General features: G+C 56.6%; 8 protein-coding genes across 8 annotated transcripts; 5 read left to right on the forward strand and 3 right to left on the reverse strand.

Moving 5' to 3' along the window:
* Nucleotides 1–1,382: 1,382 nt before the first annotated feature.
* On the reverse strand, nucleotides 1,383–2,816 carry B0I36DRAFT_432802 (uncharacterized protein; the record flags this gene model as incomplete). Its single annotated transcript, XM_046162646.1, has 3 exons — nucleotides 2,518–2,816; nucleotides 1,906–2,031; nucleotides 1,383–1,617 (listed from the first exon to the last, which is right to left on the reverse strand). The coding sequence occupies exons 1-3, from the start codon at nucleotides 2,688–2,690 to the stop codon at nucleotides 1,383–1,385; spliced, it is 534 nt and encodes a 177-aa protein (XP_046010360.1). The 5' UTR covers nucleotides 2,691–2,816.
* Nucleotides 2,817–3,154: 338 nt separating this feature from the next.
* Nucleotides 3,155–5,117, forward strand: B0I36DRAFT_327355 (uncharacterized protein). Its single transcript, XM_046154462.1, has one exon. The coding sequence runs from the start codon at nucleotides 3,260–3,262 to the stop codon at nucleotides 4,874–4,876; it is 1,617 nt and encodes a 538-aa protein (XP_046010361.1). The 5' UTR covers nucleotides 3,155–3,259; the 3' UTR covers nucleotides 4,877–5,117.
* Nucleotides 5,118–5,967: 850 nt separating this feature from the next.
* Nucleotides 5,968–7,382, forward strand: B0I36DRAFT_351079 (uncharacterized protein; the record flags this gene model as incomplete). Its single annotated transcript, XM_046156981.1, has 3 exons — nucleotides 5,968–6,076; nucleotides 6,847–7,022; nucleotides 7,164–7,382. 3 exons carry the CDS (start codon nucleotides 5,968–5,970, stop codon nucleotides 7,380–7,382), a joined length of 504 nt encoding a protein of 167 aa, XP_046010362.1.
* A 1,963-nt stretch (nucleotides 7,383–9,345) lies between these two features.
* B0I36DRAFT_412995 (uncharacterized protein) lies at nucleotides 9,346–10,218 on the forward strand (the record flags this gene model as incomplete). The annotated part of the gene is made up of 1 exon (XM_046161987.1): nucleotides 9,346–10,218. The coding sequence occupies one exon, from the start codon at nucleotides 9,346–9,348 to the stop codon at nucleotides 10,003–10,005; it is 660 nt and encodes a 219-aa protein (XP_046010363.1). The 3' UTR covers nucleotides 10,006–10,218.
* Nucleotides 10,219–10,824: 606 nt separating this feature from the next.
* Nucleotides 10,825–13,151, forward strand: B0I36DRAFT_364751 (Pkinase-domain-containing protein; the record flags this gene model as incomplete). Its single annotated transcript, XM_046159023.1, has 4 exons — nucleotides 10,825–11,334; nucleotides 11,515–11,565; nucleotides 11,811–12,055; nucleotides 12,113–13,151. The coding sequence occupies 4 exons, from the start codon at nucleotides 10,825–10,827 to the stop codon at nucleotides 13,149–13,151; spliced, it is 1,845 nt and encodes a 614-aa protein (XP_046010364.1).
* Nucleotides 13,152–14,111: 960 nt separating this feature from the next.
* B0I36DRAFT_140238 (uncharacterized protein) lies at nucleotides 14,112–14,939 on the reverse strand. The gene has a single exon (XM_046148356.1). The coding sequence runs from the start codon at nucleotides 14,808–14,810 to the stop codon at nucleotides 14,355–14,357; it is 456 nt and encodes a 151-aa protein (XP_046010365.1). The 5' UTR covers nucleotides 14,811–14,939; the 3' UTR covers nucleotides 14,112–14,354.
* A 768-nt stretch (nucleotides 14,940–15,707) lies between these two features.
* B0I36DRAFT_140202 (uncharacterized protein) lies at nucleotides 15,708–16,679 on the forward strand. Its single transcript, XM_046148354.1, has one exon. The coding sequence runs from the start codon at nucleotides 15,816–15,818 to the stop codon at nucleotides 16,320–16,322; it is 507 nt and encodes a 168-aa protein (XP_046010366.1). The 5' UTR covers nucleotides 15,708–15,815; the 3' UTR covers nucleotides 16,323–16,679.
* Nucleotides 16,680–20,146: 3,467 nt separating this feature from the next.
* On the reverse strand, nucleotides 20,147–21,925 carry B0I36DRAFT_140231 (uncharacterized protein). Its single transcript, XM_046148355.1, has 2 exons — nucleotides 21,628–21,925; nucleotides 20,147–21,553 (listed from the first exon to the last, which is right to left on the reverse strand). Exons 1-2 carry the CDS (start codon nucleotides 21,794–21,796, stop codon nucleotides 20,547–20,549), a joined length of 1,176 nt encoding a protein of 391 aa, XP_046010367.1. The 5' UTR covers nucleotides 21,797–21,925; the 3' UTR covers nucleotides 20,147–20,546.
* Nucleotides 21,926–24,367: the final 2,442 nt, after the last annotated feature.

Below are 24,367 nucleotides of genomic sequence, written 5' to 3' on the forward strand. Positions count from 1 at the left end.
AAACCCCTGGATGCTTGACGTGGACCCAAATGCTCGGAGTCCACTTCGCGCTCATTGTAACCGAGGAGAAGACGGCCGACGAGGGTCTGAATCTGAACGCGATCTAACCCTCGGGGCGTCGGCATCCGTGAGCGCGCCAAAGTCTCTCAGAGAATGCACCAAAGCCAGGGCTGTCGACTGCTACCATTGGATGAGCTTCTGACTTGAGCCTTCCGCCGAGGGTACAGAGGTCTTCTTCCGGCAGGTTCTTGACCCATGTCTGGCTAGAAGAAGAATCACAAGATCTCAATGTCAACCTGCTCCGCGAGTTGCGGACCGGCCCGGCTGCTAAGATCGGCGATGCTCGTGAAAAGGCGTGGCGGGTTCCTCGTCGTTACACATATGTCAATCGCGTGTCTGAAGCCGTCGCCCAGCGACTGGCAGCAGCAGCAGCAGCAGCAGCAGTTGCTGTCGCTTCCTCTGGGGAACGGATCCATCAAGAAGTCTACGCTTCTGGCTGGTGTGGCCTATGACTGGCTGATGCAGAAATCTTGAGCTGTAGTCGCGTGGTGTGGAGAGTCGTGCCAAGCAGGCGCTGAAGATCAGAGATCTTGTCACCAAGCTGTATCCTGCAACTATGAAGCCGGCGCTATGTTGCTCACAGGTCTTGGGCTTACGTAGCGATCACTTAGGGCTTCCATAGTATGCTTACGGGATGTCTGGAGTATTGTACCATAGAAACAAGTGCTTATTCAGTTCAGTTCAGCTCAGTTCAGCGAAGCTGAGTCTTGAGAAAGGAGACCAACCGCATCATGGGAGCATTTGGATTGTCATGAAGCTTTGGGGAAACCAACTTCTAGATTTCGATGTGGTGAACCTGGTACGGAGGTGCCGCGCACGTTTTGGCACGCGTTTTGAAGAACCGACCTGGAGAAATCCTCTCTGCCCTTGATGTGAGACCCATGCCTTTTTGAGCACATTTGAGAAGTTGCCGTCCCCAACGAGCGAGTGTCTTCATGAGACATTACATAACAGGTCACTCCAGAGCTTTGAGCCCGGTTGCGATAGAAGAGGCACTACAAGTCACCACCCTGGGAGTTTGTGCCCTCCATGGTTGTCGAACTGCCGAGCAACAAAGGCAACATCGTATCAGGAAATGACGAGCTGGGGGCGGCTGGTGTGTGATTGGAGGGTGCGCTTGATGGTGGTTGCTGGTGGTCCGGGGCTTGCATGCACACACACCAAACGGGTTTGGCCAGCCGCGTTTGGCAGAACAAGCTGCGGCGGCCCCCACGTGCGTGCCTTTGTGTGGCTTTTTTTTGCAGCAGCAGCACACCACTTGCATTTGCATTTCTCCGCACCCCGTCCCGCTGTGCCGATCGAGAACCTGCAGATAATTACCATCACGCAACCTGGTCGGGTGACGCGAACAGATTCCGTGCTGGGCCAGGCCGATTGCGACAGAGCTTCTCTTGTGGGCGACAAAGGCAGCGGCAGTCGCTCAGGGCGAGAGGCGATAGGCTGTCTTGCGCTTCCCTGGCACGCACCACATCACGACTGTCGCAAGTAGGCGGAGGTGCAGATGCCGGCTGGTCTTGCAGCCATCGGCAGGATGGGCCTGAGGGCGACTGGGAATTACTGTATGTAGGAGTAAAACCTTGTCGTGTACATGCCATGTCCAGAAGAGAGAGACACTCGGCGAGCTCGGGAGCATCCACAGAGCAAGAACCCTGCCTGCCCTCCAGATAAGCAGAGTTGAGCAGGGTGCAGGGATCTGATCCGTCCGCCCATGCGTCCCTGCTCGTAGACTCTCCATGCAACGTGCCCTGCCTGGGCACCGTTGAAGGGAACTTTCGAACAACTACCTTACTTCGTAAGCTCTTGTCCAATGTCGGGTAAGCTGCTGAGACATTCAGTTAAGCTTACCTCCTTTCAGGCACTCTAGCAGACAGCGCCAAGCAGAGAGTGTCGGTGTCCCAGCTATTGCCGGCTCCCTGGACTGGCACCACACCACCATACGAGATCCAGAAAGGGAATCCCTGGGAAGATGCCCTTTGCGGAGTTGGTGCTGGCCCTTGCCATGTCCAACACGAGCCTGAAAGATTGAGCGGGCTCCGCTGGCCCTGGCCCGGTCTGGCCACAGCAATGCCGCGTCACGCTACGCGGCGCACAGATTCATGCTGCTTGTTGACTGCCCATCTGGAAACGGGTCAATCCGCCTGCAGTTCGGCGACTGCTGGCGGGCCACGAGGAGGCGTGCGGCCGTCGAGTGCCCGAGTGGGCAAGTTCCAGAGAGTGGCGCCATGTCCCGGCTTGCCTCGTGACGCCTTGGCCGCTCCTTCGCTCGCGCTAAGGGCGCGACTTGTCCTCACTGCACTCTAGCACCGCAGGCCACTATCGATGGCCAGAACCGCCCGCTTTGCACCCGCTTTGAGCTACTTGGGTCTCGCCCGCCGCCGCATCCCCACGCGGACCTCTGCCATCCCAAGGCATCCTGGCAGCACCCCGAGGAGGAGGCGTTCGCCGCTTTGGCTTCACCATCTGGCACAGGCAGATCGGCGGTGGCATTCTCTTGCGTGGCGCCATCCCGTCACACTGCTCTCGCAGCAACCCTCGAGCACGGCGGTTCTTGCGCCAGCCACGCTGACCATCGCGACATGCCACCGCCAGCAAATGATGGCGACTGCGCGCGGTGCCCGCCATGGTGCCATAGGATCGACGCGCCCAAGATTGCGGCATCTCCTCGATGAACCCTTGCTGCAGAAGGCCCCCAGCACGTCCTCCGGCCGATCCCTGCTGCGCAGGGGTCTTGGTATCGATTTTGCTCACTAGCCGGCCGGCCTAGGTACGAGTCGACATGTCGACGGCGCACCACCAGGGCTCCACCGCCGCCCGAGACCCTCCAGTCCCGACCTCGTCCCTCACGCCCATCCCGGCCGGTTCAGATTCCCTTCGCGGCGAGGCGTGCCTAGCCTCGCAATGCCAGTGACAATGCGAGGACTCCCTGCAGCAGCCGCCCGGCTCACGCTGTTGGGCGCTGCCGTCTGCGCTCAATACCACCATGGCTACGACGATCGCCAGGTTCCACTTACAGGGTTCGTCTTTTCCGTCTTGAAGCTGCTTGGTGTCCAGCACGTGGGAAATCTCCCCGTCTATATCAGTGGCGCTCCCCCAGTGGCACATCATGTATGATCCAGTGGTGTCTTTGTCCGTGACGGCCGTCCATACATTCCACCGCCTGTGATACCGGCAAGCCACTGCTGGCCACACAATACTAAACATGGTCAACCCAGCTTGCTCGCCAAAGGCCATGTGCCTGCTCAGCTTGGTTTCACTAGGACTGACAGCTTCGATCCCCAGGCAACAAAACAACAACGTGCTCATCACGATACCAGCATCTGTGCCGTCGACTGCCTCAAGCCCTATCAGCCCCAACTTCCCGGGTTTTGCCTTTGAACAGGCCTCCTGGGTCAAGTATGCCCAGAACGGTCTCGGCACCACCAACAATTTTACCAGGAACTTGATCGCCTCTGTTACATCTCGGACTGGCGGCTACCCCATCATCCGGCTTGGAGGCACGTCACCAGACTACGGCAAATACATCCCGTCTCAAGTCGAGCCCGCCCTGCCTGTCGCGGAACAAAACAACTTCCAGGATGTTGGACACACAACTATTGGTCCCAGTTTCTGGCCCCTCGCCAAGAACTTCCCCAACGCAAAGTACATGATCCAGGTGCCCCTGGCCGACACCAATGTCAGTGAGGCCGTCGCCTGGACCAAGGCTGCGGTTAGCGCCATCGGGCTCAACCAGATTCATTCGATCCAGATCGGCAACGAGCCGGATCTCTACAGGAACGACTTTACTGGAGAGGGTGGCATCTACCTGGGCCCTCCGCGATACCAGGGCACGCTGGACAATGCCACCTATGTGAGCATTTGGACAAAGTACGCAACTGCCATTCGCAAGGCCGTTGCCCTGCCTGATCGCTTCTTCACGGCGTTCGATGTCGCTGCCCATGTAGAAGATCCGTCAATGGCATCGTGGCTGTTCGACGTCAAGACGTGCTTCGGGCTCGGTATTGACGCTGGCAACAACGTCAAGGAGGTTTCTCACCACTACTACCAGAACGTCGCCGGCAAGGCTGCAGACCTTCAGGCCGGCCTGATGACACTGAGTGTCACACACAGGAACTTGGATTACCTGAAGCCGCGCATCAATTGGCTCAAGGCCAACCGCCCCAACATCCCCTTCATCATCAACGAGTTGGGCAACTCTCTCTTCCGCACCAACAGCTACGAGTACCAGGCTCGCCTGGGTAGTGCTTTGTGGGCGGTCGACTTCTACCTCTACAGCATGACGATCGGCGTCGCAGCCATCAACTACCAGCAGATTATGCATTCCGGCTTTGACCTGTGGCTGGCATGGAACAGTGCTGGCGTCCCGGCCCAGGTTTTTGCCAACTACTACTCCCAGCCGTTCATTGCCGACTTCATCGGTAACAAGGGCAAGGCGCGCGTCGCCAAGCTCAATGCGGCCGGCGGGCCCGCCAACCTCGCGGCCTATGCAGCCTATGAGGACGGCGTGCCCAAAAGGCTCGCCATTGCCAACCTCGAGTTCTGGAACTCGACGGCTGGCGGCCGCGCGCGGACATTCACGCCCATCACTCTCACAGTTCCCACGACCGTCAAGTCGGTCAAGCTCACCCGGCTTAATAGCCCTTATGGGGCCGGCGCGACAGCTGACAGCATCGCGTACGCCGGCAGCCATTGGCAGTTTGACAACCGCGGCATCGAGATCCAGGGCTGGCGCGCCGATACTGAGATCCTGACTGTCAACAATGGCGCGGTCTCGTTTTTGGTGCCGTTCAGCTCGGCGGCCCTCCTATACTTTTCATGAAGGCGGCCCGGATTGGCACCGCGAGCGTCACATGAGGGCGTGCCACTGCTTGTGATTGTGGCCCAGCAAGGCGTGGGCGTGGGTGTGCAGTACATATGCATACATACAGGCATACATACATGCATGCATGTATATGCACATATAACGATGACATGACTCATGATCTATATAGAAGGCATAAATTAATCCTATATCTGTAAGCATTCTACAAGCAGTAACGGTTCCTGCTGGACGATTTTTCAGTGAACCTCTTCAGAAGGTCTACTCAACCTGTGCCGGTCCTGGCTCGCTCTGTATGAAACTCGTCTGCACTTGGATAACACTGTGATACAACTGCCAACTGCTATGAGATCTGTAGCTTTCAGCCGTGGTTCAGAGCGCAGTTCAGAAAACCTAGTACAGAAAATCAATTAGATGATGGGCATCTCGTGTGAAATTGAAAATGCGGGACGTCAAGACAGCATCCCTGGTCTTTTTCTTTTTTTAGCGGAGAACATGCCGCCGTGCATGCTGCTCTACTGTGTTTCTCCTGCTGGCATGGGATTCGGAGTGTTCCTCCGTCTGTTCATGTTTGTATTGGGAGGCGGAGGGACGAGGGAGCAAGAGGAGAAGAATGGCCCGGCAGGAGGTCGGAGCGGGAATGAACTTCAGGACCATAATACTGCGCTCCAAGTAGTCGGGGGAAGAGCATCGGCGCGGGGGGAGAGGGGGGGGGCAGGCTTCCAAGAGATCTTCTGGTGTGAGGTTTGGGCGTGAGATTTGGAAAGGTGCGTGATTCACTCCCAGGTCTGCATCTGGATTTTTCATTCGTGGTTTGTGCTTTTCTCGATGCCGTTCGTCGTCGTCGTCGTCGTCGTCGTCGCCGTCGTCTTTGTTGTCATTTGTTGTCGCTAGATCGTCGTCGAGTTGGCCGCTGCTTGCTATTACGTAGCATCCAGGCGGTTGACAAAAAGAAAAAAAGACAAATCGGATACCACACCCAGCAGGGTATATCTCTGTGCGAGCGCCTGATCCATTCTGTCACCTACGCTCGGGTCCTCGGCATTCACGTCAAGCTTTGGCACACCACTTCTGCTCTTTCTCTTTTTCTCATGACCCCGTGCTTCAATTGTTGGTGTATGAGTCCTCAGCGAAACACCACAGAGTGCCTCCTGGATATTATTTGCCTCCCATCGTCATCGGCATCGTCATCGCTACGAGGTATGTATGATGATACATGATCAGCCGCAACGAAAGGTTTCTACTCGCGAGAGAGGGGGGGGGAGGGATTGGAGAACAATGGAGATGTACATGATGCCGGTTGGCGCAACGAGTCGCGGGCATATCATCAAGTAAGAAAAGAGGAGGAAATGTTGTCCCCAGAATCCGCCACCCGCTTGGTGTGAAGAGGTTGGGAGATCGGAATCGAGATTGAAGGACAAGTATGGGTCAGCGGTTAAGCACGAGAGGGTTGCCGGATTGCGGGCCTGTCAGGTTGTTCTTGCGGATACCTGGCGGGTTATTTGGTTTGCGCATGTCTGTCGTTCTTTCCAAGGCTTTCCAAGGATGGATGCTGATTCACGGGAATAAGATCTGGGAAGTGTGGGTGACGGGCTTGTTGCTTGTCGTTTTGGCAGCAGGGGTACAACCAGTCACATTCCCAAATGTGCTCGAGAGGTGCTCGGCCTTTAACGGCCGCGTTGATCTGCACATGTGCGTGTGGAAACCACTGTATGTGTCTATCAGGTATCTGGTATGACGATGCTAAAGTACTCTGCGCCGTTGCCACCCAGCCAGCTTGCGCTCACCTACGTCCACCCACCTAGGAGCAGATGGCCCGGGACTGACGGGCCGGGCCTGCCTGCTTCCAGAGCTCGACCTGTCAAAGATGCAGGCAGATCGCTCCTGCGCCAAGCATGAACATGACGATGGATATTCAGGTGATCTTAGTCAAGTTGGCTGCATCGCAGACGGATAATGATAATCCATAGAACAAGTGAACAGCCATGGGCTCGGGCATGCTGTCACCATCAACAGCTCCGGCTGCTTAGCCGGAGCTGATGGTGATGACGTAGCTCGACCCAAGGGAGGTGCTTCCGAAGTGCTAATTTGCCGTGTCTTGCAACCTCATGTTGCACGTTGTGGGCCTGTCTGTCAGACAGAACAGGTGAGTACGCGTAGAGAACCCCCAAATCGCACGGCAATCACAACTAGAGCCTGATGCATGTCGAAGCAGACAGCTAATGGCTCGGTCGGTGCCTTCTTTTGATGAGAATGGTTGAGAAATCGTGTGCGAGGAAGCGTGCAGCACGCAAACGACTACAGCGGATCTGCTGGACTCAGGATCAACAGCATATCTGGTTGGTCTGACGATCTCGACCAAAAGTACCTGCCGTTTTGTGTCTGGCTGTACGGCGAACCTGACATTGACACACCAGGCCGCACTCACCTAAGCTGTGTGGACGCTGCAACCTACATACCACACACTTGGAGCCTCCGTGGACTAGTGTACATTCTCGCCTGGTAAGGCTCAAGCTAGACAAGCATAAGTCGACTTCTGTGCTGTCAGGAAGTCTTTGTCATCACGTGCTGGGCGGACACTTTAGTACCTGGTGGTGGCGCGTACGGTTGCACGGGCGGCTTGACATTTTGAGACCAGCGTTGAGACGGGTCCTGATGTCGTCTTGTCGCAGAGCCCCGGCACCCCACCCCGGCTTGAGAGAACGATGGTCTGCAGGTTCCCGAGGAGCGGCATGGCATGTGCTGGTATTCGTTGACGAACGAAGTCTCCCGTTATACGGTGCTGAAGGATGTGTTGGGACGAGGCAATGCTTTGCCGGCGATCGGCGCGGTGATCGTCATATGGGGGAGCGCTGCAGACGAGCAGACGAGGGCTAGGAGGGTCCCGCCCTGGTCGTGCGGTTTCACCCAGACGAAACAAGACGTCAGGAGATGGATGTTCTATTGCCATGTCGCATGATCGTGTGCGGTCTCGTTCACTGTGGATTGTCCCGGGGAGAACGCAGTGGCGGCAGCAGCCACTACTCAAGCCTTGGAGACCAGCCCTCACCGTGGGCTGGGGCCCTTAGCATCGCCGAAAACAGCGCGGAGAAGCGAACCGTCTCGAGGACAGTAGAACTGACGACAGGCCGACAGCCTTGCCAGGCCCGCGAGCAGAAAGTGTGCCAGCCTCGGAGTTTGGCAGTGTTGTTGTTGTTGTTCTGGCGCAGGCGCAGTCGAGGCTTGCCCCACCGCCATCGGGCGCGATGACAGGGACATGCACGGGTGCCCCGCACCTGCTGGATGACGCGGGTCCGCCTACGTCATGCGCCCAGCCCGCGTCCCCACTTCTGCCCAATGAGCGGCTGCGACGCTCACCCGGAATGGGAGTCCTCTCGCTGGCCAGCTCCGCCCATCGAATCTGGCCCGCAGTCCATCACAGGCTGTTCTACGGCGCTCACTTGCGTGCGCTCGACAATGCAGGGGCAAGTTTCTGTGACCACTGACAGGTTCTTGAAACTATCTCGTACTGGAAGCACCAAAGTGGTGTCTGTGACTGCAGCTTCATGCGACCGTATATGTAATGCCAGATCAACGGCCTGAGATGCGACGTGCTGGGATGCTTGCTTTGGTCGAGGACCCCTGTGACAAGCAGTCCAAAGCAGGGTTTCTTTTGCCGCTACTGTAAGCGACAGAAAACATCTGGCTTGGGATTGTGGGATCTGTGCTTGATCTTAGGAGTTGCCGGTCGATATTGCCTGCAGTTTGCCAATGCTGTTCAAGACGATCTCCAGCTTCTGGTGGGCCACAGCTGAAGCTCATGCGGCCCAGGGAGTGCAAGGGTGACGCCCACGAATAGGCCAGAGGTTGCCTCGTCCACCCTTCCCCTGAGATGACGAAGTGATGTGTATTCAGCCGCCGTCCACAGCTACGGAGGATTACCTCCTGAACGGAGGCGGCGTATCAAGCACAAGGTCGTCATCTGCCAAGCCGCAGCCTCCAGGCGCGAAAGTCGCACCCGAATCTGTGGTCTGGTCTGGCCAGGTCTGGCAAGTGCTGTGCCCTTCCTCCGGCGTTTGTCTTGCTTCGCCATGTGCGCACAGGCACCGACGGGGGAGAGAGTCTCGGAAGGCACAACCTTTCCACCACGTGCGTGATGCGACTGACGTAGCCGACCAGGGCCTGATTGGCTGCCACTGGCCTTCAGTCGCCATGTGCGGTCCGCCTGGGCGCCTGAAGGCCGGGAGGAACGGAGTCTTGTGGGTGCCTCGCCATGTTGCAGACTTTGCTCACATCAAGGAAGTGTGCGACTCTGGTGAATGCTGCGGCCTGTCAATCTCGTTCATTCATTAATGCAGAGTTATCGAAAACGCTCTTCGCCTTCATGGTCTGCGCACAGGTTGGGCAGCATCCATGGCTGGAGAAACAGGGTGACAAAGCATAAAAAAAGAGGCGTGCGTGGGAGGGGCCGCCGGGCGAGGGAACCTTGAATGAGGTGTGGTGACAAGACCCCTAGCCCCAAAAGCCTGGCGGGCGCCCCTGCACTACATCATCGCGCCGCACCATGCCGGCCCAGCGCTGCCCGCCCTCCACTCGCACCGCGCCCTCCGTCGTCACCACCCACACGCATCCCACTTTTTTCCCTCGATGCTCTCATTCTCGTCCTCCTCTGCTCACCTGCCTCTGCTCCCGCCTCGTCCTCGCCCTCGCCTCAAAGCAGTGCTCAATCTGTCAACCAGACTAGCCAGTCAAGCTGGCTGCCTGTCTGCCTCATAACCCTCCCTGACAACATCGGTCCAGCCGCCTCTCCGCGCCGCAGCCCACTCCCGACCCCGGCTCGTCTCGTCTCGTCCACTGCCTCTGTGCCCGCCAACCCTGGTTGGATCTGGCAGCCTGCTTGTGCACCTCTCTGCTCGACCTGCTTCGATCCCCATCGACATCACTTCTCGTTTGCCGACTACACACCCCGGCTCTTGCCTTCCTTGTCCTACAACCTTGCCTACGACATACTCCATTCCAGTAATTTCTCCTCTAGATATCCTGGTTGGATCGCTGCCTCGCTCTTGTCCAGACGGCCCTTCGTGACTCTTATTGTCTTCTTTTCACCTCCCCCCGCCCTCGCCTTCGGTTCGCAAGCATCAGCGTCGTGATAGCATACAACAATCAGCACAGACAGCGAAAACGTCCTTTGAGCTCGCTCGGAACATCTGTGTCAAATCTTGAGAGTTGCTGCTTCGCCCTTTCTACGCCGCCCGAGCCACTGCACATACCGCACGAAATCAACCAATTACTGCAGTAGCCCGGAAGAGGCCCGTACAAAGGCACGCCCAAGTCTTCCAAACCGCAGCAGAAGAGCTCTGTACGCTTCATCCGCCGTAAGGTGCACGAGCCCTGCCAGAACCCGTCGTCCCGCCCAGTGCCCGACGCATTCCCAGTGTGGTGGTTGCTCGAGTTGGAGTCGAAAGACATCTGACAGCATCCTGCACGAGGCAGTGTGCATCCACTGTTTGCTGTACACCTCAGTCCCCAGTCGATACCAGCGCTTGTCCCTTTGTGACGTCGTTGGAGAGCAGCAATGTCGACCATCCAGCAGCTCAAGAACTTCATCCGGCATGGTGCGTAGATCCCCGTTCCCTGCCACTGTCACATCTGTCCTCTACTTTGTATACTCTACCTTTCTTTCCATGCCTGCACTATCCAAGACCTCTTCCCTACACATCTCTCAAACAGTAGTCCAGGCATTTGGAGCATTGAATAGCCCTGTCGCTGGTTCGCTGGACTTTCATTGCTCGGTCTGCTTGCAATAGTTGCTCCTGCCTCAATCTTCCCTTCAGCTGGGCGTGACCTTTACTTTTCTGGTCGTATGACCTGGCCATTCCTTCCACAACGCTCTGCGGTGGCCGCTCTCTACCAACTTACGCAGTCGCTTGCCGTCCACTCGCTTGTCTGCAAAGTTCCTATCAATCACCATGTCTCCAACCCCGCTGACATCATACCCGCCCCTTGAAGGCAAACAAGCCAGGACCAACAACTACGTCGACTCAGCACCTAAGAGACATGAGCCTTCGCCGCCAAGAGCCCAAGAACCAGCTCCCATCATGAACAACCCAACTGAGCCTGCCAGTGGTGCCGGCGGTAATGCCCATCACGCGCAGCCGCTTCCAGACGCATATTCAATGCAGCCAGGCGCCATGCAAAACCGGGTAGCTCAGGCTGACAACGTTGCCGCACACCATGCCGAGGGTCATCAGAAGGTGTCAAAATCCAGGCATGACGATGCCGCGCTTCAGAAGCTCATCGAAGAGGAGAGGGCGAGTCGGAGCAAGTTCCCCAAATATCCCGGCCTTGAGAGGTGGGAACTCCTAGAGAAGATGGGTGACGGCGCCTTCAGCAACGTATATCGTGCCCGTGATCTCCAGGGCACGGCCGGTGAATGCGCCATCAAGGTTGTCCGCAAATTCGAAATGAACAATATGCAGGTGAGTTGGGCTGGCGGTCGAATCTTCATGTCACCGACCATGTCAATATTCCTTCTTGTCCCAGCTGTACACTTTGTCGTTTTGTTCTATTCTTCCAACCAGAAGTCTTTGCTTGGCCTGCTTCGTTCTATGCGTCGCATTTTTGCTTTCCTTTTACCAACACTGGACCCATCAAACTAGGGCGACAAGCATCTTCACCCGGACTTCAAGAAGGTGCCGAAAGCTGCAGAGGTGCGAGAACAAACTTTCCTTTTATCTTGAATCAAGACGTACACCGCCTGCCACAATCCTACACTACGTCCGCCACCGACTTGGGATCCCGAATCTTCACTGCCTGGGTTGTTGCCGAAGTCCATGCGGCTCCAGCTTCCTGCAGGCGTTATATCCTCTCTCCACGCGCACAACCCATCATGTTCTAATATAGCAACGTCGTTCCCTATCATCACGATGCGATGCTAACGCAAGTTTTACCCCAGCGCGCCAATATTCTCAAGGAGGTGCAAATCATGCGCCAGCTTGACCACCCGAACATCGTAAAGCTAGTGGACTTTACGGAGTCGAGACAGTACTACTACATCGTGCTTGAACTCGCTCCTGGAGGAGAGCTGTTCCACCAGATTGTGCGACTCACATACTTCAGCGAGGACTTGTCGAGGCACGTCATCACCCAAGTTGCGACGGCACTGCAATACTTGCATGAGGAGAAGGGCGTTGTCCATCGGTAAGTTTGTCTTTTGTTGCCCCAGATTGAGAAACGAGACTAATAACTTGGGACTAGTGACATCAAACCTGAGAACATCTTGTTCGAACCGATTGCATTTGTGCCTTCCAAGCACCCCAAGCCCAAGCAGCCAGGCGATGAAGACAAGGTCGACGAAGGCGAGTTCATCCCTGGGGTTGGTGCCGGCGGCATCGGTCGCATCAAGATTGCCGACTTTGGTCTCTCTAAGGTGGTGTGGGAGAACTCAACTATGACTCCTTGCGGTACGGTGGGATATACTGCTCCCGAGATTGTCAAGGATGAGAGATACTCCAAATCCGTGGACATGTGGGCTCTCGGCTGTGTCTTGTACACGCTACTCTGTGGTTTCCCGCCGTTCTACGACGAAAGCATCGAAGTCCTTACCGAAAAGGTTGCCAAGGGCCAGTTCACATTCCTCTCGCCATGGTGGGACGATATTTCCAAATCCGCACAGGATCTGATTGCGCATCTCCTGGCGGTCGACCCAGATAAGCGATACACAATCAACGAGTTCCTGGCTCACCCATGGGTCCAGGGCTCGGGTCCGACACCAAAGGATGAGCGCAAGCTGCAGAATCCTGATGTACTGCGGGTCCTTGACGAGAGGCGGTTCGGTGAAGGTGACAGGCGCTCGGATTTCAGATCTCCTGGTGCTGTTAACCTGCGAGAGATCTTTGACGTCGGCTACTCCGTGCACAGGCAAGAAGAGGAGGCCAAGCGGCGGAAACAGGTGGGCACAAAGCCTGCCGTGTCCTCTCGCCTTGCTGGCCTGGATGAGGAGGATAGCGAAGAGGGTGAGAACCAGAACGGCAACCCCGCGCACAAGGCCGATGCTCAGCAGCTGGAGCAGAGCATGCGCAAGACCAATCTGGGCAAGGACCAGGAGCGTGGTCGTGAGAGGGAGCGCCAGGGCGAGCGGGGCTACGGCCAACACAGCGCTGCTGTTGCCACTGCGGCACGGCAGCAAGTGCGTGAAAGAAACAAGCAGCGTGGTGCATTCGAGCTCAGCTTGGATGGCGCTACTCTCCTTGGACGGCGTGCAAACAAGCCGACCGCTGTCGCGGGCGGTCACTGAGTTGCGGCGTTTGTGGCTCGTCTCGACACCATGTGCAGGCAAGGACTCCTCGTAGGGTTCTGCCGCGAATCTTCTGCAACGGGACCTTTCCTGCTTTGTTGCACTTTTCCTTTTCTCTTTCGGTTGTCCATAATATGGTAGTGTCGTCGGTAGTCGTCAGCACACTGCCTAGCTTGACGACGGCCTGCCATGTACTTATATTGCGTTGCACTGTTGGCGACGCGCCTAGCATACATCAGACCAGGAGTTTTGGAATCATCAGAGCTGTCAGGTTTTCTGGAAGCTAGAACGAATGATGAAAGTTTCAAGAAGAGAACCAGTCTTCATAAGAAGAGCCTGAAACGTAATCCGTCTAACGCGCCATCGTGAATGCTGCACCGTTGAAGGATGTCTCGGGTGGAGTTTTTGCAGTAATTCTACGAGTGAATGATGACCTTGTCTGCCCTTAGCACTTTATCATACACCATCACCGCCCTAAGTGTAGTATATTCATAAGTTAGCAAATCATGTGGTACATGCGGCATGATCGTCCCCCTCCTGTCCTGCCGATGCTGGCGCCTCCTCCGCCCAAGCACTCCTGCGGGCGGATCACTATTCAATGTACTAGAGCAGAGCGATAGGGAAGTTGTACCGGAGATGGGACCAAACAGTGACGCCACGATGAGAGATAAAGGGGCCACGCACACACACAGAGAGGTAGAGAGATAGATACCGAGAGCGAGAGAGTGGTTGCTTCTGGCAAGAGGCGCGTGTGAGCAAGCAGGCTTCCTGAAAGGGGGCAACAAGTATCTTTCCACAATGTTCCACAAGGCGTCGCATGGTAGCATCCTTCTTCCATGTGGACCTGGTCGTTGAAGACAGAGACACACACACCGGACATGGGTATCCGGAGGAGAATGCCCGGGGATTCAGAAGAAAGGACCCTGGCCAGGCGGCGGCTTGGTTTGTTTCAGCCTGATTAGTTCATTTACGTTGTTTTTTTGGTCCTTTGACAAAGGACGCTGAGCTACTACTGCACAGAACAATGCGGTTCGCTTTTGAGGGGGTCGCTTGGAACGAGGCCCCTCGACGGCCAGTGTGATCCTACTCAGGATTCCAGTAATGCCAAGCCAGGGTATCTGTTGGGTTTCCTGGAAATGGTGGGAGCCTCACTCGCAGGACAAGGATGGGGGGGGTATCGGGGAAGCCAAGGGAGGGGGGGCCTCAGCAAGTAGCAGTTGCGATGTAATAACTACGGGAAGCTTTCCGCAACGGATGCAAGGGGGAGGGGGAGTTGCCGGGATCTATCCCCTTGGCTGGCGGCCGCCCCCATGCCCAGGGTGATGTCATATGTTTTTTTCCCGAAGTCCGGGGAGTCGGGCCCTTTGACCGAGTGAGATGGGACCGATTTGCGTCTGCCCCTACATGGTAATCTCTTCGCAGCGAGTCTTGGCAACCACATCGGTCAAGATGATTCGTTCGATGGTGAAGCATGGGATAAAGGGAACACAAAAGGGGGCTGAGAGTCAAGATGGATCCCCGCCAAGTGAGCGTGATGTGCGCAGCAGGACGGAAATGGGACGATGGCCTCGTGCTGCACTTCGTGGAAATGATGAAGATGACCAGTATCTGAACGAGTTTGGTTTTGCCGAGACTCTGTAGCCGTGCTCCTTGCTCCATCTGAGCGCGACGCGTAATGTGCTACAAACCGAAGCCGATCGTTGCTGACCACATATTAGGTCAGTTGAGAGGGTGGGATTTGGGTCATATCCAGTGTAAGCTCCCCTCGTAGTCATGGGCAGTGCAAGTATTAAAAGGGTGGTGGCGATGATAAGCCGAAGCAATTGGATGATTGGGCATGACCCAGCACATACAACTCCTGTCGTGTTCGCTATGTCTGAGGTAGCAGCAGACGGCGGTTGACTGTCAACAAACCATATGCAACCCAGCTGCTACGAGTCTGGACATCCAGGCAACTGCTGCCTGACAACCGCGGTGAAGTCATGGCGCGCCGACAATAATCTGCGCTTGACCATCGCGCGCGATGTACGTGCTGGCGTCATTTGCTCTCTATTTCGGATCGATTGCACACTCCCTCCTGTAGCTTGGCTTCAGCGGCGACCGACGACTTGTAAGTGCCCACGCGATGATCACAACCTCTGATCCATAGTTAGCCAGTACGGGGTTGGTAAGCAGAGCGCTCGAGTAGTGAAGTTAGATGAAAATGCCAACAGGGTTTCTAGTGCATTTAGCCGCGCAAGCTAGAGTTGGCGAGCTGAGCACGCGACATGTCGTAATGAACAGGCAACATTGCGGACACCAGGTTGTTGGCATGTTGAGGAGCTCTTACGATTGGCTCGGGCAGACAGCCGGTGCAAGACATGTCGTTGCCAGGCCGTCGGCGCGTTGGTGTTGTCGACTGGTGGAAAGAATCGCGGACATTGTCGAGTCCGTTCAAGGCAGGGCATTATCCCCTGATGTGGACCCGTCAGATTCAGCCTCGCTCCTGCCTGCTGATCTTAGCAACAACGGATGCTCTGTTTCAGCGAGAAGCAGATCATTCCAAGCTGAGAGAAGTGGTCAGAAGAGTCGCCCTGCCCAGTCATCTTCACATTGGCTCGACATCGCCAACTGCCACGAGTCGAGGTCGAACTTCTGACCAGGTTTGCAAAGGCTAGGAAGTCGATGAGCATGCTTACCCGTGCACCACTCGGGGCTACCTGGCTCGGCCGATCAACCTCGGGTCTTGGTCTCCAGTCAGTTGCGGCCATCTCGACTACGATATCTACCGGCCGAACGTATCCGCGCGGAGATGCCGGGGAGATTGCGGGTTCTCCGGTCATAGAGTTGGAGGCATGTAAAGGGATGGTATTCCCACCCAGCCCTATCGAATTGAGCGTGTCCGCGTCAGCCGTTTCATCCTCAAGCTCGGATTTTCAACTTCAACGACCCAAATTTGACTTGTGCGGGCCATGCTTTTGTCGTGCTTCCAGCCTGTTCGCTGCTGCGAACAAAAATGGCCACTTCGAAGAACCCCCACCAAGCAGGTTGCCCGGTGCACATCGAGCCTGGGCATCAGAGCCTAAAATAGTGGCATCGCGTCAACAGGCGAACCTGTCACGCGAGTTGAAGGCTTCGGACTATGATTGCGCCATGGCGGCGCTGCTCGTCCTCTCCGCCAACCACCGATGACCTCGCTTACTCCCCGCCTGTGGGCAAATGTGCACTTTCGTCTTGGATGGTCCCCGAAGCCCGCGGTCAAGAATCAGGTCGGGGCTTATGTCAATAGTCCCGAATCGAGATGAGGCCATAGACTGACCACAACGCCACAGCAGTGCCAAGCGGCCGATAGGCGAGTAGTCTTTCGGCCCCAACGTCATTGCCCAGATCTCGCATCAGCGTGGGCCGTGGGGCGGCTGATCACCCCAGAAGCTCCGTGCATTAGCCTAGGGCGGATCACGTCAAGGGTGCAGCTCAGCCCGACCTGTGGCAAGGCGAGATGTCCGAGCACCCGTACGCTTGATTCTAGACACTTGATAATGTCCAGGTATCCCAGGGCTTACAGCTACTGTGTCGCACAACTCCCATTCGATGCGAAACCCATCTGTTCTTTGAAGCTCTTGTTAACCAGGATGCTCGCGGACGACTTATACGCGGAGAAGAGCCAAACTTGGAAGGCGACAGGGGCTTACTCGGAATTAAGCATGAACCAATATTCGACCTGGGCCACTCGGGCGACAGATCCGATGGCAACAATCACAACTTGCGTAGGCATCCGAACAAAGTCGAAAACAAGGCCATCGACACTGCCACGACAGCCCATAACCGGAAGCTCGGGACATTGGCCTCGTACGGAACGACAGTTGTGATCTGCGTTGCTCAAGATGGCTCTGACCAGCAGCACCCTAACCTGTGCACCTGGGGAAACACAAAGTCTGCATCATTCTGTGATGCCTATTTCGCTGCCTGTCGCAACATGATGCGCCTATTCGTTTCGCCACTAGCGAGGGACTTTCGAATGATTTACTGGGACCAAGCAGTTGGCGCCTCGGATTTTGGCATTGCCGGCAACATTCCATTCGGAGATTTCGGCGGATTCCTCTGAGCCAGGGAGTGGTCTGTAATGTTGCTCGTACAGATGCCCAAGACTGGGTCGCAAATTCGCTGGGACTCGAGCCTCGTCTAACCTCATCGCCAAGAACGATTCACTGGGCCATTCATGGGATGTCCACTTGCTCAGCATAGCTCATTGGCATTCCGGGACAGCAGAAGAGCAACACCAATGAGCTTCAGCAGGTCATGCGATTAGAGATGGTCATCGGTTGCAGCTCCTTTGGCTGGCTGCCCAAGCTGGCCTAAACCCGCGGTTGGTCCTGAACTAGGTTAGTGAAACGTGTGCAAGCTAACGTGGTATAGCAGGAACATAGCTGTCTTGGAGGCTTGTCAACAAGCAGGATTGTATGTCTGTAGACTCGTCCATGTCCAGCAAAGGCGACTCGTCCTCAAACTCAAGAATGGGATACCAAGTTTGCCAACATGGACGTCGTCTCAGGTTGTTACGGGTCTGAATCATCATGCCGTGCGACCTCGCCAACAAGACTTGCGATTCTTCTCGGGCTACCTCACTGCTGCGGCCTGTTCTTAGCTTGAGTTGAGGCAAGGCCCGGCCCTTGAAAAGGACGTGTGATGGTCGAGGCGGCCATTCGACTGGTTGATGTAACCTCTTGCTGGACTGGTCCCGAGAAATATCTCGCAGCTATCGTTGCCAGCACTGCTCAAGCCAGCGACAGTGACACAGGCGATGCCCAAAGCTGTGTCAGTGTCCGAACCACTTATGCTGTGCCTGATCAGATTTGATACTGGATGGCAAAATGGGAAAGAGACATACTATTCAAGACCGACGTACGCCACGGAGCAGGAATGGCATGGAGAAAGGTGCCACGGGCATCAGCCGTACGGAGCATGACGGAGCCAAGACCGCTGGCATCAACATACGTCTCATGTGCAGCTGGAGTTCCAGGCGGTTCATTGGGTCAAAAACAGCGAAAGGCCGCCAGGAAAAGGAGAAGAGAGACACCATGACGAGCTCGCAAGCATTCCTGAACGAACAGCGGGGAGGGATCGGAGCTGGAACCTATGTTTGTTATTGATGACACCGACATCTTCAAGTCGATCACTTGGGCGGTAGACGTGAGGCAGCCGGCGACACGGACCTTGGCTACGTGTCGCATTGCAAATTCACCTACAGTCGATATACGATGTGGATTCTCCACCACAGAGTCTGGGCCAACTCGTGGCGGCACGATGGCAATGGCCGGATCCCGGCTGGGGTGCTGGTGGACTGCAATTGCGAAAGACTCCCTGCCAGCCTTGCCGTCCCGTCGACGAGCAGGACCGGCGTGCTCAGAGCGAGCTCTGCTCGTTGGTGAGAACACACGGGTGGATGTGGTAAAAACAGAAGGACCCTCGTTCGGCAGGAGCAGCTTCGCTGTTATCGCCTGACCAGGCACTTGCACCTGCGGTCAGCCCAGGTCATTTCGCTGCGTCAGTCAATCGGCTCCGGCACAACTGCACGACCCGACCGCCTCTACTCTGCCAGCTCCAGCTCGTCAGCAGCAACCTGCCATGTCACGATGCTGACCCTCTTCTCCTTACCAGCGCACTGAACCTGGGGGCCGCCTCAAGCGCGATGCCACGCTCCCCCAGCCATCAACCTCACGATAGGCATCAGCCCATCAGCACATCAGCACTAAGAGAAGGGCACAGCCAGAAGACTTGCTGCAGCACAGATCGACGTGAGGTATGCTCCAGCCCCTTCGTCCCGTGGTTCACTTTGAATGCATAGCGCTACCAACAGCGCCGAAGGATTCGGTCAGCTGCCTACTTCGTCACCATGCCTCAAGCCACGACGACACCCCGCACGTGTCGCAAAAGCAGACGAATCCGTCGTCCGGATGACGGCGTAGGGGTTGTGCCACCCTGCATGCCCTCGGGCTGCGCCTGTCCGGAGCTGAACAGTGATCTTCGTTGCGCCTCGCAGCCAACCAGCAAGTCAGCTTGACCGGTCCCGAACACGCTGCAGACTCCCTGTCCTCTTGCCATCCGGCAGCCCTGCCAACCGAGACACAGAGGCAAAGACAGCCAGGAATGGGCGTGCTGATCACCCCAAATTCAGGGTGGGCCTCAGCATCCAGCAGGATAGTTGATCCACAAGCACGCTTCTCTCCGCCTCATGGCACAGCCCTTGCCGGTCGCGCCCACGGCTTCAAGTTACAAATGCAGCGAACTCCAGCTTGAAGGGCGACATGTACCCTTCGCCCTCCAGGGCTATCCTGCTGTGGTACTGAAGGCCCCGGCCGCGCATCTGAAGAGCTCAGGAAGAGCCTGTTCTCTGCACAGCCCGGCAGCGTCTCAGCTCCCTGCTGTGTCTCCTCTATTTTGGCGCTGCACAACCCACCAGAACAGGCTCTGCATGGTGCTGGCGACCACTGCCCCGTGGAACGCAGGCTACATCGGCCTGCAGTCAAGTATTGGATGCCATTTAGAATTGTGGGCTGTGATGGGCGCTGATCGCTGCTGCACGCCTTATCTTCGCGCTGGGGCTCTAGGACCTTGAGGGGTCTCTTCCACAGATGTGCCCCGCCACACAAAGCACAACCTGCCCATGCTATTTTTGGGCGACTTTTTTGTTAGTCTCCATTACAGCTGGCGCTAGCAACAGCAGCACTCCCATTTTCGAACAAGGACAACGCGGGGGCCAGTGCCGTGGTCAACACTAGTGGCCCCAATCTCCAAAATGTCTTGTCGATCATGTCCGGTGCCTTGCCTCGAGTCTAGTGCGTTTCTGGGAGCACAATGGGAGACCAAGGTCCCTTGTCGTGTCTATGGGATCGCTCGAATAGAGAGTTATGCACAACATTGACAACCCGGGCGAGAAGCAACACTCATACGCTGGCGGTTACCTTCAAGGTCACACACAGTTCGACCCAGTATCACAAGAAAGCAGCAAGATCGCTTAGTGAGGGTAAAATTTTGGTTATTCTTGAAACAATGGCTAGATTTGTACAGCAAATAAGGGCAAAAAGAAAAGCCACGCTTGGTGGCCACACAGCCTGTTCAGGATACCACGCGCTCCATACTCCATAAATGCCCAGCCTGGGGACGACGCCCAATGAGGATTGTAGAAAAAAAGGTTCAAAGCCAGGACTTGAGAAACGCCGCCAACCTGACCAATGGGGAATTCCAGAAACGCCAAACGCTCGGCCCAAACATGAGACAAAAGAAATCGTGAGGCGTTAATCGCTCAAAGACAACCCGATTGGAAAGCAAGACGAGACTGCACCTCGCAAGGTAGAGGGAGAAACGCCAACGAAGGGGGCTGTGGTGGAATGTATAGCCTGCCTAGGCGGGTTTGGTCTACGACTGCGTGTCGGAATTGGACGGCAGGAAGGCGTCGTGTAGAACATGGTCGCCGTCAATTGTGGCTCCATGGTCGAGGAGCGTCTGCACCATGTCCGTCCGGCCGCAAGCCACTGCCCGCTGGAGAGGCGTGTAGCCGACCTGGTCGCGAGCCTGGATGTCGACATCGTGGCGTTGCAGCAAGATCCGCAGAGTGTCGAGGCTTCCGCTGGCAATGGCAAAGTGCAGCAGTGGTGCAGAAGTCTCGGGCATGTTTGGGGTCATGTCGGGAAGCTCAGCCATGGGAACGCCATGAGTGAAGTTGGGCTGCGAGATCGTCCTGGGATCCATGCCCTGCCAGGCTGCTTGAGCGCCAACATCAGGGGGTGGCGGGTAGGAGACCTGTCCGAGACTCTCGTCGAGGGAGAAGCTGGGTCTCGCCTGCATGAACGAAACGTCTTCGGGGCTGCAGCTCAATCCAAAAGTCTCCTGACCGGCAACAGCAAGCATCGGGCTCGACGTGGAAGACATGGACCCGATCGTCAGCGAGTCTCTGCGCTCTGAGGTCGGAGCGGACCACTGATTGGGCATGGGACTTGAGCAGTTTGAGCCCATCATCGCTCCTGAGCTGTTGCTGCGGAGGTGGCGAGCACCGTGGATGGTGTTTTGCAGGACGGACGAGGCTGTGGTTGCGCGCGGGCGAGAACCAGCTGAAGACGACGGCGGTGTAACCATTCCAGTCATGACATCACTGCCGAAGAAGGACGGATCGAAGCTCGCATCGACGCCAGTCAGGCCGAGGCCGCTCAGGTTTTCGTGGCCGGTCGGTTGCGACCAAGTTGCCATGTAGGGCGCAGCTGTGCTCATTGGTGGCGTGTTGTGGCCGCTGGCCATGTTGCTTCCCGGTGGTGAATCATGGTCGGGGGGTGGTGTCGTGTTACCGTTCTGGCCGAGGGTTCCTTGCAGTTCTTGCAGCTGCTTCTTGAGCTTCTCCACCTCCTTGGTCCTATCTCTCATGTTACGGCCTGGGTTGGTGGTCAGTCAGCTTGCATTGCTCTTCTGGTCCTCGACTGCTCCTTGGAGAGGTGCAGGTGCTTACGGTATGCGCGTTGGGCGAGGCGGTTCTGGATCTTGCGGCGTTCGGCGGCATCAGGGAGATTCCTCCAGTCCTCGTCGGGCTTCATGAGGTCGGCATATGAAGTCGTCAACGGCCGGCCACAGCGAGGTGACGCTGTGCCCGCGTTGCTCGAGTTGGATGAGGCAGCCATGGTCTTGTGTGGTTGTGTGAGAGAGCAGTTGCTGCTACGGCTGGCTGGTGGGCTGTGCTGAAGCAGACTGGCGGTGGTGAAGGGCTTGGAGAAGAGGGTTGTTGGTTGGCAATGGATCCAGAGCAGAGGTGGCAGATTTGAGGTGGGAGGAAGCGGTCATGATATAAGTCGTCGAGGACGAGAAGGGTTGGAGATGGTGCCCCCCAGTGTCCCAGTATAGAACTTGTCGATCTTGCTCGCTCCAGCTGTGTGACTGGCACTAGTAGGTAACAGGCACACGGCGCACAACCTTGTCACCATCCATCAAAGTGCAGGGCCAGGAATGACGCAAATCGCCGACACCCTGGTGGTCGATCTGCCACCAGATTCGGACGCAGTGCACAAGGGAGTGGCTTGGGGCGTACGGGTGTCGTTGTCTAGCGTCCCCCAGCCTGGCTGCTGCCGCCGTCGCCCAGGGTCAGGGTGGAGCCAACAGACCCAAGCCCCGTTATCTGGAGGGTCTGCCTGCCCGGGGTGTGGCGTGGCCAACGTAACGAGGCATTGCCTGTTGTGGGAAGTGAGGGAGTGTCCCTGGGAGTGCTGCCCGAAAGGGTTAGTTGGCTGTCTCCTAGGCCGTGTCGCAAGGTACCTCGACTTCACACGACGAAACGTTCCTTGACCGGGGGACCATCGTCCGACCCGTTCTGTGGTTCTGGGAACAATAGTGCACGGCCAACGACACACACTGACATTGCTTACCCCACGGACACTTCAAGAATGATCCTTCGCGGCGCCACATGGTCGTCTATCTGAGACTGCGTCCTGGAGTGTTCCCTGGTCTGGGACAACTCACGTAGACGAAATGTCAGGCCACTCGTGTGCACCTTGGTCACAATATGCTCGCAACTCAAGATTGTGCGTGCTCAGCAGGATCCTTTGACCTGTTGACTGATATGTTGGTGAACCTCATTCCAATGCTCTGGCCCGTTGGTCGCTTGCATTGGTTGCTAGACGCCAGCCGAGGGGGCTCATGGGGACCACCACTTCTTGCATCTGATTCAAGCCACCATGCCATATCGTCTAATTTGGGATCTTGCAGGGCTCTTGTGCATTCAGGAACGGCCAATGTAGTCTGGGAGTGGCCGGTGCCGTTTTTGAAATCACGCTTTGACACCCAGAAGCGCCTGTATGCTGCTCCGAGGTCTTTCCCGCTTCCAGCTTCAGGACTACGACTGCAGCATTCCTAATCTGATCTCTTCATGCTCGAAGCCGGACCGTACCTCGGAGGAGCACAGACACGTGTGCTATTCGCCACAAGAGGGCTCGTTCTGTCTGCGATAATTCAATTGTCGAAACATGTAACCGGGCGCGCCATCTTGTGCATGAGTTTGGACGATGCTGTGGCGGTCACCGAGGGACCAGAAGATCTTGTAAGCCCTATGAGCGCCACCCACGCAACATGTGCGAACGGAGTGCACGTTTGACCCTGTAGCAAGATCTGAAGACACCGCTCACTTGCCGTGCCGCAGTTGATATGCCATGCCATGCTCCAATGTGTCCGAATGCAAGCATTGAGCTTGCTTGGTGGCGGGCTCGTTGGATCTCTGGGTAGTAGTAGATACGCAGAGGCCGGCCAATAGAGGGGGCTGTGCCAGCCATGCTCTCCGCTGTGCCAGGTCCTGGAGCGTGGTTGGTTGTGACTGATTGGATCGCCTTGTGGCACTTTTGGCCGTCGACTGTCTCCCCAGAGGCGGGCGGGCGGGGCCGCGTAGCGTGCGTTTCCGCAGGTGTTGCCAAAATAGAAGCAACAACCGATCTCGAGGTCGAAATGCCACTAGTGGCGCTTTCAACTATGTAGTCCATGCGGGGGATATTGATGTTGCCCGTGTCGAACTGCGAGGTCAACTCACGAGAAAGAGGCATTGACTGTCGATGTTGAGATGGAAAGGTGCGCCGTGGCGGACGTGGCCCCGGGGATGTTGACAGGTGCGCTTGGCGGCGCGGAGGCAGCGAGTGAGGTGCGCAGGTTGGTGCGGGAGGGCAGCGACGCCCGCCTGGGCAGGCCAGGGTCCTTCCTTCCTGGGCAGAGCACCCACAGCAGCCAAGACAGGAAAGATGGCCGACAGCCGGCCGGCCGGCCTAGGAAAGCGCCAGCTGATCGCCTGCCCATCCACCACCAGAGGCGAGATTAAGGTTGTGACGCGGAAACAGCTCTCCAGCCGAAGCACCCCTCCGCTCAACGACGCCACCTCCGTCCACCAGCATAGCAGGTTGACATGACGTCCTTGCAAGAGAGCGCCGCATCCCATCGCACCTCCTTCGCAGCCTCCCTACAGGAGGTGCCGCCACATCGTCAGTGATAAGGAACTTGACCCCGCTCGTATAAGCTCGCCTGCAAGAGAGCTGGCTATTCCAGGCAGTTCATGTACACAGGACGCCTCACGATGAGATAAGCCGGCGAACATAGGACCCTGGACCCGGGGCGACCACAAAGCCAAGCACGCCCCAACCCGCCACAGTAATGCTTATTAGCAAGAGTTCTCCGGTCTCGTACTTTGGCCCAGCGGCGAATCCTCATAGTTCTCGTTGGTC

The sequence above is a fragment of the Microdochium trichocladiopsis genome, assembly GCF_020744255.1.
Source record: "Microdochium trichocladiopsis strain MPI-CAGE-CH-0230 chromosome Unknown B0I36scaffold_7, whole genome shotgun sequence".
NCBI classification, from domain to species: domain Eukaryota; kingdom Fungi; phylum Ascomycota; class Sordariomycetes; order Xylariales; family Microdochiaceae; genus Microdochium; species Microdochium trichocladiopsis.